The sequence below is a fragment of the Heteronotia binoei genome, chromosome 13, assembly GCF_032191835.1.
Source record: "Heteronotia binoei isolate CCM8104 ecotype False Entrance Well chromosome 13, APGP_CSIRO_Hbin_v1, whole genome shotgun sequence".
Taxonomy (NCBI): Eukaryota; Metazoa; Chordata; class Lepidosauria; order Squamata; family Gekkonidae; genus Heteronotia; species Heteronotia binoei.
In genome coordinates, this window is record NC_083235.1 from 14,946,592 (window position 1) to 14,959,286 (window position 12,695).

The following is a 12,695-nucleotide window of genomic DNA, read 5'->3' on the forward strand; positions in this document are numbered from 1 at the left end:
AGGTTTGATTCCCCACTCCTCCACTTGCACCTGCTGGGATGGTCTTGGGTCAGCCATAACTCTTGCAGAGGTTGTCCTTGAAAGGAAAGCTGCTGTGAGAGCCCTCTCAGCCCCACCCACCTCACAGGGTGTCTGTTGTAGGGGAGGAAGAGAGCCTGTTTGGTGTAGTGGTGAAGTGCCTGGACTCTTATCTGGGAGAACCGGGTTTGATTCCCCACTCCTCCACTTGCACCTGCTAGCATAGCCTTGGGTCAGCCATAGCCCTGGCAGAGGTTGTCCTTGAAACGGCAGCTGCTGTGAGAGCCTTCTCAGCCTCACCCACCTCACAGGGTGTCTGTTGTGGGGGGAGAAGATATGGGAGATTGTAAACCGCTCTGAGTCTCTGATTCAGGGAGAAGGGTGGGGTATAAATCTCCAATTCTTCTTCTTCTGAAGTGCACAATTGTATCATCCCAAAACCATCCTCCCCCCCTCTCCCAGCCGTCAATGGAAAAACTGTCTTCCACAAAACCAGTTCCTGGTGCAAAAAAGGTTGGGGACCACTGCTTTAGAGTACTCTAAAGAGCTGCACACAGAATACAGTGTGGGTGGCAACCAAAACATTGTAAAATCAAAGTTAATTTTTTCAGATTTCTCAGAACTCTCCATCAGTAGGCTTGCCAACCTGCAGGTGGGTATATCGAACAACGCAAAATTGTGGCTAAATAACGAACAAAAATTCACACTCTGTTTTTAAACAATAACTCTCAATGTTTGAAAAAACACTTCATTGAAAATTACTCAAGCGGAATGAAGCTTTAAAATGTGCAGTATGAAATTCTAATGGATAAATCCACAAAGGAAAGAAAATAGGAAGTTTCTCTACACAGCACTTTTCTGAGCACTGGCACTTTAATTCGAGCGGCAGAAGTGTCTTTTAGCGCCTGAAGTCGGAAACTGACATGCATGTTTAAAAGAGACTTTAAAATTCAACTCTTGATCTCACGTTACTGGAAAATGAATTTTGGGATTTTCTATGTTTAGTGTTTTGCTTAATATGAATTGCTGTTAAATATAATTTTCAATGAAGTGTTTTTTCAAACATTGAGAGTTATTGTTTAAAAATAGAGTGTGAATTTTTGTTCATTATTTAGCCACAATTTTGTGTTGTTCGATATACCCCTCATTGTGGTGCTCTAGGGCTCCTAACCTGCAGGTGGAGCCTGGAGATCTCCCAGAATTCCAGTTGATTTCCAGACTACAGAGAACAGTTCCCTGGAGAAAGTGGCTGCTTTGGAGGGTGGACTCTATGACATTGTACCCGTCTGAAGTAGCCCCAAAATCTCCAGGAATTTCCCAACCAAGTGCTGGCAACCTAACCTTATCCATCAGGCTGTTGTACAAAATAATAAGAATAAGGAGATGACCATCATGCCAGTTTTCCTAGAAGTCTCAAGAAACACCTGGACACTCGGGGCCTTGAGCAAATAACACCGGCTCGGTTCTGGAAGACAGTGTTGCCCGGAACAGTTAAGAATCTTGCAAAGATACCTTTGCAGTTCCCAAGAATTTGGCTGAATCTCAAATTGCAGAACACCATCTAGCAGTCAAATATCTGACTGTGATTTCATCATCATCATCGTGAGAAGGATGAGGAGAGAAAAACATATTTAGATGCATAATACATCTGGTAGATAACTCACTGAAAATGTCGAGACAGTGTGCGATTGCAATAAAAAGGGCCAACGCCATGCTGGAAATTAACTAGGAAGGGAATTGAAAACAAATCAGCCAGTATCATAATGCCCCTATATAAATCGATGGCGTGGTCTCATTTGGAGTACTGTGTACAGTTCTGGTCACCACACCTCAAAAAGGTTATTATAGCATTGGAAAAAGTGCAGAAAAGGGCAACTAGAGCGATTAAAGGGTTGGAACACTTTCCCTGGGAAGAAAGGTTAAAACACTTGGGGCTATTTAGCTTGGAGAAACTTTGACTGAGGGGTGGACATGATAGAGGTTTACAAGATTATGCATGGGATAGAGAACGCAGAGAAAGAAGTCCTTTTCTCCCTTTCTCACAATACGACAACTCGTGGACATTCAATGAAATTGCTGAGCAGTCGGGTTAGAACGGATAAAAGGAAGTATTTCTTCACCCAAAGGGTGATTCATGGAATTCACTGCCACAGGAGGTGGTGGCGGCTACAAGTATAGACAGCTTCAAGAGGGGACGGGATAAGCATATGGAGCAGAGGTCCATCAGTGGCTGTTAGCCACAGCGTATTGTTAGAACTCTCTGTCTGGTGCAGTGATGCTCTGTATTCTGGGTACTTATGGGGGGCACAGTGGGAGGGCTTCTAGCCCCACTGATGAACCTCCTGATGGCACCTGGTTTTTTTGCCCACTGTGTGACACAGAGTGTTGGACGGGATGGGCCATTGGCGTGACCCAACATGGCTTCTCTTATGTTCTTATGTGACACAGAGTGTTGGACTGGAGGGGCCATTGACCTGATCCAACATGGCTTCTCTTATGTTCTTCTGTGACACAGAGTGTTGGACTGGATGGGCCATTGGCCTGATCCAACATGGCTTCTCTTATGTTCTTATGTGACACAGAGTGTTGGACTGGATGGGCCACTGGCCTGATCCAAGATGGCTTCTCTTATGTTCTTATGTGACACAGAGTGTTGGACTGGATGGGCCATTGGCCTGATCCAACATGGCTTCTCTTATGTTCTAGTTCTGGCTGCACTGGTGGACCTCCTAATGGCACCTGGGTTTTGGCCTGATCCAACATGGCTTCTCTTACATTCTTATGATGGAGGGACCCCCAGGCTTGGATCCATGAAAAGATTTCCATGAGTACCATGGTCCTTGCACAAGCAGAACTGCGGGAAGGAGTTTTCCGCCAGCCCTTTGCAATAAGTTAAACACAATGCATCCTGTGACATTTTTCTGCTTGCGCAAAACGTTGGGCAAGCAGTTTTTGAGCATTCTTAGACACAGGAAAGAAAGCACCAGGTGTTGCGGAAGCTCTTGCATAAGGCAGTCTGGTGATGTTCCTGGATCCAAGCCCCCATCTGCACTTTGTAAAGTCTTAAAAATGCAACACAGAGTAGAACATGTTACAGCACACCCCTATCTGGAGACCAACCTGCCTGCATCCTCTTCCTTGTAGCATCCAGGGAGGTCAGGCATCTCAGACATACCAGGTACAGCAGAGGGGAGGTGGGAAGGGATCAACTGGGTCTGAGCTTTCAGTTGTACTCTATGATAACATGGCTGCCTCGTATCCTGACAGAAAGCTACTTCTCTGCAGGGGTGGAATTCTAGCAGGAACTCCTTTGCATATTAGGCCACACCTCCCTGATGTAGCCAATCCTCCAAGAGCTTATGAAGCTCTTTTTTGCAAGCTCTTGGAGGATTGGCTACACCAGGGGTGTGTGGCCCTAATATGCCAAGGAGCTCCTGCTAGAATTCCACCCCCGCTTCTCTGTATATTTCTGCTAGCAGCACCAGCATTTGGGCAGTGGATGGGGGAATCTGTTTTGCCAGTTATCGGCTCACAGATGCTTGCCCTCTCTAGATCCGCCGGGCCATCCAGCAACTGCTTTTCCCCAAGAAGGACTTCAGCTGGCTCCGTCACATCGCCATCGCCACCTGCCTCCTCGTGTTGGTCAACATCCTTGTCATCTTCGTGCCGAACATCAAGGACATCTTCGGAGTGATTGGTAAGCGCGCTGCATTCCTGGTTATGTAGTCTTTATTTATTTAGGTTCTTCATTAAGCAGCTTACTAAAAAAAAAAAAAATTCCTGGGATATTTTTCATTTAAATAAATAATACCAAGAGCAGAAAGCAAAAATATACAGCTAATTCCTGGGCTGGCCCTAGATCTCGTGGGTAGTTGTCTTGCGGCCGGGGGCCAAAAGCCCTTTAACTCTTGTGCTTTAGTTTGCACCTCTGGCCATGCCCAGCTTTTGAAGTACCTACAGTGAAGAAGTGTAACAGAAGCTCGGCGTAGATGTTATATCTGAAGAAGTGAGTAGTGACTCATGAAAGCTTCTCCGCTGCCACAAATCTTGTTAGTCTCAGATGCCGTCAGACACTTGCACTTTTCTACTGCTACAGGCAGAATAACACAGCTACCCGTCTTGTAATACCGGTTGGCAGAAATGTCCCTGAACCTCCCCTGCTGGCTAGCTTAATGGTCCTAAACCACCTTAACTTAAGAGTAGCTCAGATGAGTAACCTCCTCGTCAGTGCCAGCCCTAGGGCGCATGGCACCCCAGGCAGGCTTCCTGGCCGCTGCCCTCCCCCTGTTGCCACCGCCTCCCTCCCTCAGAGAAGCTCAATGAGGCTGGGCCCTACTGGGTCCGAGGCAGCCAGCATCTGTGCATTTTTCGAAGAGACCGCTGGAGCCTTGTAAGCTCTTGTAGGATTGGCTTGTAAGACTTACAATAGCGTACAATCCGAGAGAGGTCACTATAATGGGTAACGCAACAAGAAACGCAAGCTAGTGACCAATTTACGAAGAAGTATGTAGAAACCAGTCCAAATGTCCAAAACATGTATATTCAAGTCCCAAAGTAGTGTGGTGACAAGCCAGTCGATTAAGTACTTGTTTCTTTCCAGTCTTCATCAGACCTGGGGCCACTAACAAAAGAAAATATTATGCAAAAATATCAGAAGGACATTCAGACGCCACCAACCCTCTTCCAGTGAAAAAATATATCACACTTACATATTGATTCAATTATATAGATTCTTTACACAATTTTCAAAAAAGAGGGACGCAGAGCGTCTCCAGCAGCGATTTCACATCGGCTACAGCTCAGTATGTGGCTTCTTGTGGCTTGTCACCACACTACTTTGGGGCTTGAATGTACATGTTTTGGACATTTGGACTGATTTCTATATATTTCTTAGTACACAGCAATTTTTGTTGTGCTGCCCATTATAGTGACCTCTATGTTAGACTTACAAAAGCGGCTAACTGGATAAACTCCTCTCTGCCATCATTAGAATATTGCCTTCAGAAATTACGGGAACTGTTTGTAATCAATAAGGTAGCTCGCAACTCATTGGAATTGAATTTAGAGCAGTATGGAGGATGTGCTATTTCTGTTGGGTTTCCTTTAATATCATATTTAACGGAAGATGGCATTGTACCTCAGAATTCATTTTACAGAAAACCGATTTATTTTTAATTTGGAGTTATTTTGTCTACTCTGCACAACTGACTTTTAGACCTTGTACTTTTGTTTTCAACATGAGATTGATCTTGTCTGTGTGAACTGTACGGACATGCCATGGTTGTAATTGTAAGCATTAAATCAAGTTTGTTAAAAAAAAATCTTTTTTAATTTAAAAAAAAAGCTCTGCACCTCCTTTTCGCCCCATTTTATTTATTTATTACTTTAGTTTTCTATCCCGCCCTCTCCACAAGCAGACTCAGGGGGGCTAACAGTCAATTTAAAAACAATTTAAGGCTACAATTTAATACCATAAAATAACAATTAAAACAAATTTCGTGGTGCTACTCAAAATTTCAGTATAGGCAGGATCATAACATTCTTTCTTTTGACGGTGATCCTGTGGTGATCCTAATTCCTCATGAGTGATGCCGCCCAGCAGTGCAGGGTGGCCCGTGACTCAAAAGGCCAGAACACCTTGATGACATCTGACCAGGGTTGCCAATCCCCAGGTGGGAGCAGGGGATCTCCCGATTTGGAGGCCCTCCCCCCGCTTCAGGGTCGTCAGAAAGCGGGGGGAGGGGAGGGAAATGTCTGCTGGGAACTCATGATTCCCTAAGGAGGCCTATTCCCATAGAAAATAATGGAGAATTGATCTGGGGCTCTGGGGGCCCTGTTTTTTGAGGTAGAAGCACCAGATTTTCAGTATAGTATCCAGTGGCTCTCCCCAATATACTCCCTAAGTTTCAAAAATATTGGACTAGGGGGTCCAATTCTATGAGCCCCCCAAAGAAGGTGCCCCTATCCTTCATTATTTTCTATGGAAGGAAGGCATTTAAAAGGTGTGTGGTCCCTTGAAATGTGATGGCCAGAACTCCCTTTGGAGTTCAATTATGCTTGTCACACCCTTGCTCCTGGCTCCACCCCCAAAGTCTCCTGGCCCCACCCCCAAAGTCCCCAGATATTTCATGAGTTGGATTTGGCAACCCTACATCTGACTCGTGTTCTTCGTGTGCAGACTCTTATCTGGGAGAACCGGGTTTGATTCCCCACTCCTCCACTTGCAGCTGCTGGAATGGTCTTGGGTCAGCCATAGCTCTCGCAGGAGTTGTCATAAGAACATAAGAGAAGCCATATTGGATCAGGCCAATGGCCCATCTAGTCCAACACTCTGTGTCACATAAGAACCTAAGAGAAGCCATGTTGGATCAGGCCAATGGTCCATCCAGTCCAACACTCTGTGTCACATAAGAACATAAGAGAAGCCATGTTGGATCAGGCCAATGGCCCATCGAGTCCAACACTCTGTGTCACATAAGAACCTAAGAGAAGCCATGTTGGATCAGGCCAATGGTCCATCCAGTCCAACACTCTGTGTCACATAAGAACATAAGAGAAGCCATGTTGGATCAGGCCAATGGTCCATCCAGTCCAACACGCTGTGTCACATAAGAACATAAGAGAAGCCATATTGGATCAGGCCAATGGCCCATCTAGTCCAACACTCTGTGTCACATAAGAACCTAAGAGAAGCCATGTTGGATCAGGCCAATGGTCCATCCAGTCCAACACTCTGTGTCACATAAGAACATAAGAGAAGCCATGTTGGACCAGGCCAATGGCCCATCCAGTCCAACACTCTGTATCACACAGTGGCCAATATATATATATATATATATATATATATATATATATATATATATACATACACACACAAAATTTATACACACACACACACACACATACACACACACACACACACTGTGGCTAATAGCCACTGATGGACCTCTGCTCCATATTTTTATCCAATCCCCTCTTAAAGCTGGCTATGCTTGTGGCTGCCACCACCTCCTGTGGCAGTGAATTCCACATGTTAATCACCCGTTGGGTGAAGAAGGACTTCTTTTTATCCGTTTTAACCTGACTGCTCAGCAATTTCATTGAATGCCCACGAGTTCTTGTATTGTGAGAAAGGGAGAAAAGGACTTCTTTCTCTACTTTCTCCATCCCATGCGTAATCTTGTAGACCTCTATCATGTCACCCCACAGTCGACATTTCTCCTTGAAACGTTTCTCCTTGAGACGTTTCTGTCCTTGAAACGGCAGCTGCTGTGAGAGCCCTCTCAGCCCCACCCACCTCACAGGGTGTTTGTTGTGGGGGGAGAAGATATTGGAGATTGTAAGCTGCTTTGATTCAGAGAGAAGGGCGGGGTATAAATCTGCAGTCTTCTTCTTGAAAGGGCAGCTGCTGGGAGAGCCCTCACAGCCCCACCCACCTTACAGGGTGTCTGTTGTGGGGGGAGAAGATATAGGAGACTGTGGGTCGCTCTGAGTCTGATTCAGAGAGAAGGGCAGGGTATAAATCTGCAATTCTTCTTTTTTTCCTCAGGAGCAACATCCGCCCCCAGCCTCATCTTCATCCTTCCCAGCATCTTCTACATCCGTCTCGTCCCCAGTGAGAAAGAGTCACTGCTCTCCAAATCTAAAATCCAGGTAACCAGATGCTGTGGAGAGGATGGCCACGTGATAGGACTCAGTGCCAAAGGAGGGGCCATGGGTCGGTGGTAGAGCATCTGTTTTAAGGGGAGGTGCCATGGCTCAGTGGAAGAGCCTCTGTTTGGCATGCAGGTCCCAGGTTCAATCCCCGGCATCTCCAGTTAAAAGGAATAGGAAGGAGGTGATGAGAAAAACCACAACCTGAGACCCTGGCTCAGTGGTAGAACATCTGCTTGGGATGCAGAAGGTCCTGGGTTCAATCCCCGGCATCTCCAATTAAAAGGAAGGAGGTGATGGGAAAGGCCTCCGCCTGAGACCCTGGAGAGCTGCTGCCGGTCTGAATACTGACCTTGATGGACTGGTGGCCTGATTCAGTATCCGGCAGCTTCGTATGCAGCTGGGAAGGCAAAGCGAAGCAAAATGTAGGTTGGCCACAATTCCCCCAGCACTTGGTTGAAAAGAAATGGACGATATGAATTGGGCTGCCCCCCTGCTTGGTTCTTTTCAGGGATTTTTTTGGAGCAGGAACTCCTTTGCATATTAGGCCACACACCCCTGATGTAGCCAATCCTCCAAGAGCTTACAGGGAGTACAGGGCCTACTATAAGCTCCAGGAGGATTGGCTACATCAGGGGTGTGTGGCCTAATAGAGCCAGTTTGGTGTAGTTGTTAAGTGTGCAGACTGTTATCTGAGAGAACCAGGTTTTATTCCCCACTCCTTCACTTGCAGCTGCTGGAATGGCCTTGGGTCAGCCATAGCTCTGGCAGAGGTTGTCCTTGAAAGGGCAGCTGCTGTGAGAGCCCTCTCAGCCCCACCCACCTCACAGGGTGTCTGTTGTGGGGAAGAAGATAAAGGAGATTGTGAACCGCTCTGAAACTCTGAGATTCAGAGTGGAGGGCGGGATATAAATCCAATATCTCCTTCTTCTTCTAATATGCAAAGGAGTTCCTGCTACACAAAAACTCCTGGTTCTTTTTAAGCCTGCAGTAGAATGTGAGTTCAGTTGGAACCATGGAAAAATAAAACCAACGCTGTAGTGGCAGCTACGGCTGAAACATTATTTTAATCTGCCCAGCCAATCAGATTCCCAGCAGCCAATAAGCAGCCCTACTGGGCGGGAGTCTACCTAGCCACACCCACTTTTAAAAGCCATTTGGCAGGCACCGACAAAGGGGATGGCAGGCACTGTGGGTTTTTGAGATCCCTGCACTCTTGGGTCATAATCAGTGTTCCCTTTAGGCTGCAGAGTCTTGTGAGCTATAAAGTGGTGAGCTCCTCCATCAATTATTGAGTTCTGCGGTCATCCTTCCTGAGCTAAGACAAAAATGTGTGAGCTGGAGGCTAAAAATCTGTGAGCTAGCTCACACTAAATCAGCTTAGAGGGAACACTGGTCATGATCCGTATTTAGAGAACCGCCGGTGTAAACACTGCACTTCAGGTGTCCTTGTTTCTTCTTCCCTCCCCCAGGCTGCCTGTTTTGCCGCCCTCGGCTTCATTTTCATGGTGATGAGTCTCAGTTTCATCGTCGCTGACTGGGTCACGACAGGAAAGAGCAGCGTCGGGGGGCACTAACCCCCCCTTGCCCCCCCAAGAGACACAGTGGTTCCATCCAGGAAGAACCCCTTCAGTGCCGGGGAGAGGGCATCGTCGCCTTCCGTTTACCCTCGTTCATCCTGGAGACGCCGCAACTCTTCGCTGTGGGGGAAGTCTCGAACGGCACCCTGTCTCGCCATGGCGATTCCAAAAGTGGGTCTGGAACGGCACCCGGGGCCTTCTCTGGAGGCTCCGGCGACCATGAAACAGCTCATCAGAAGACTGGCTACCCCATTGCCATGGATGCAGCATTCTCTCTCCCCATTGGTTGGCTTTGGTGCTACGATCACAGGGTCGACCAGCAAGTGCTTTCATCCTCTGCGGTAACCACGGAGCGTGCCTCAGTTTTCTCTCATCCCTGGCAATATGATACCGTTGCCACGTTGCTTGTCTCGACAGAACTGTGTGGGTTTTGTGTACTGTCCAGTGCCGTAGGATGGTCTGTCAACACTTGCTCTTCTCTTTCCTGTTCTGGAGAGAATCCCTGGCCGGTCCTACCTTATTTTCTGTTTCTGTAGTAATAATGCCTGGCTGCCTTGAAGGCGGCCTGTCTCCTTCTTGCCGTTTGGCATGGAAGCAGGGCTCTAACCTTGCTGTTACCTCAGCCCTAGCCTCCATCTGTTTGTCCTTACCCCCCTGTCTGGTAGCAGACGGGGACCACAATGCCAATTGTGCCTCGGGGTAGTCGCACCCCCAAGACAGGGAATGACCTAAGACAACAGTGCCCCCTAGTGGGCAATGTAATTTATTTGTTGAAGAACAACGTTTGAGTCCAGTGGTGTCTTTAAGACCAATACATTTAATTCTAGGTATAAGCCAGAGGTGTTCAAACTTGCTTAATGTAAGAGTCACGTAGAATAAACATCAGATGTTTGATACCCGCAAGACAGGGAGAGAGGAAGGGAAGGAAGCAAATGCATGGGGGGAGGGAAGGAGAGGTGGAAAGGAAGCAACTTTAAATGCATTCTCCAAGCTGCAAACTGGCTTGGCTTGGAAAATTTAATTTAATTTAATTTTTCAGTTTATACCCTGCCCTATCCCGCAAGCAGGCTCTGGGCGGCTTACAAGATTAAAAAAACCTTACAAAACATCAAACAAACTTTAAAGAGATAAATGCCTTCTCCAAGCCATCTGACAGAGTGGGGGGGTGCTTTGAGAGCCCCACAATATGTGTGAAAGAGCCACATGTGGCTCCCGAGCTACAGTTTGGCCACCCCTAGTATAACCTTTTGCATGCGCACACACTTCATCACACAGACAGTGTGCGTGCACAAGAAAGCGTATACCCGGAATTAGACTTCGTTGTTCTTAAATGTTGCTGGACTCCAACTTTGTTCTGTTGCCTCAGAACAACACGGCTACCCACCTGAATCTAATTTATTTCTTAGCACTTAATTTGGACCTGGCTACCAGACCAAAGACAACAGCACAAACACCCTGGGGCCCACACAATCCTCATCAGGATTCCTGGTTTCCTCTAAGAGAGAAGAGAGGCCTGGGGTGTTCAATCAGGGGGAGGGTGGGCAGGCTCTGTTCTCAGTTCTGGGAGGGGAAAAGGGTCCCACAGATTACAGAAGGAACTAAACAAGTGGGGAATGCAGATGTCTTGCTGGAGAGTCCTTTATTTTGTCCTGTCGAATTGAGATTAGATCTCTCTTGGAGCCACCTGGAAAAAAGCTTCCTTCTAGCTACACTACGGCACTTCCTTTTTGTCCTGAGACAGAGCGGACGACTATCCCGATAGCACTTTGGCATGGGGGCTTCCCTTATCGGCCCCCATGCCGTCCAGAGACCAGATTCAGTCCTGTTTAACGAACGTGACTCGGGTTGCCTAGGCGGGGGTGTCTCTAACCGAAGGGCCTCCAGCCTTTTTCGAGCCCACGATCTCGTTTGGTAAACTCACACGGCAACAAAATGGCTGCTGCAAAATGGCCGCTGCGTGAGGCAGAGCCGGCTTCAGAACGTTTGCTACAGCTTCGCATCAGTCACAGTGAGGATCCTCATGCCGTTGCTGCCAAAGCAACATTTTTTAAAAATGTGCTGAACCAATCAAATTTTCAGTAGTCCGTTAGAAGCCTTGCTGGGCAAAAGCCCTACCCACTTCTTAAAAACACTTGGCAGGTGCCAGAAAAGGTTTTGGCACCATGTTGGGGACCCTTGCTCTAACCCTTCTATTGTAAAATAATTATTTCGATGAGCACGAATTGGTCAGGCGTCTGTGCCCTGAGGAGTATGGAGTTCCTCAGCCCTGCCCAGGTTTATCCGGAAACTACCTCAGCACAACCAGCTGCAGTAGGGCGTTATCAGCAGGGAGTTAGCCGTCCCCTCACAAAGCACAGCGTAATTGTAAGAGTAAGGCCTGAAATCTTGCCCTGGTTTGGACCAGCTGTGGGTGGGCTGGTGACTTATCAACAGGTTCCTGGGCACGAATCACACAGGCCTCAGCCTCTTTTCAGATTTTCTGCCCTCTCTAAACTGAGTTGAGCGGTTTGGGAGGCAAAAATGGCCGAAGGGAGAGCTTCCTGTTCTCCGCCACACCATCTGTTCCCGCTTCTCAAAACAGGGTTGCCAATCCCCAGGTGCGGGCAGGGGATTCTCTGGTTTGGAGTCCCTCCCTCTTCTTCAGGGTCATCAGAAAATGGGGGGGGGGGGAGAAATGTCTGCTGGGCACTCCATTATTCCCTATGGAGACTGATTCCCATAGGGTATCATGGAGAATTGATCTGCAGGTATCTGGGGCTCTGTGGGGACTGTGTTTGAGGTAGAGGCACCAAATTTGTAGCATAGCATCCGATGCTTCTCCTCAAAACATCTTCCAAGTTTCAAAAAGATTGGAACATGGGGTCCAGTTCTATGAGCCCCAAAAGAAGGTGCCCCTATCTTTCATTATTTCCAATGAAAGGAAGACATTTAAAAGGTGTGCTGTTCTTTTAAATGTGACAGCCAGAATTCCCTTTGGAGTTCAGTTATGCTTGTCACAACCTTGCTCCTGGCTCCACCCCCAAAGCTTCCTGGCTCCACCCCAATGTCTTCTGGCTCCGCCCCCAAAGCAACCCTATCTCAAAAACAGTCTGAGAGGGCTACAAAACCACACCAGACACAAGGCCCATTCACATGAAGCTGCAGCCACATTCTCATTTAAGGGAGTCAAATGGAAGGTGTAGTTAGGGCTGCCAACCTCCAGGTGGGGTCTGGAGATCTCCTGGAATTACACCTGATCTCCAGATGACAGAGATCAGTTCCCTTGGAGAAAATGCCTGCTTTGGAGAGGTAGACTCCTTGGCATTATACTCCCCACCAAGGGTGGAATTCTGGTGGGAGCTCCTTTGCATATTAGGCCACACACCCCTGATGTAGCCAATCCTCCAAGAGCTTACAAAAAAAGAGCCTTGTAAGCTCTTGGAAGATTGGCTACATCGGGGGGGG

At 47.5% G+C, this 12,695-nt stretch overlaps 1 protein-coding gene across 1 annotated transcript in view; it reads left to right on the forward strand.

The window, feature by feature from the left end:
• SLC38A5 (solute carrier family 38 member 5) overlaps positions 1–10,777 on the forward strand; it is a 44,946-nt gene extending 34,169 nt beyond the window's left edge. The window contains exons 13-15 of the mRNA XM_060252745.1: positions 3,571–3,715; positions 7,568–7,671; positions 9,144–10,777. Of these exons, the coding sequence (XP_060108728.1) occupies positions 3,571–3,715; positions 7,568–7,671; positions 9,144–9,248 (354 nt within the window). The 3' untranslated portion in view covers positions 9,249–10,777. The remainder of the gene's footprint in view (positions 1–3,570; positions 3,716–7,567; positions 7,672–9,143) is intronic.
• The last annotated feature ends 1,918 nt before the right edge of the window (positions 10,778–12,695 follow it).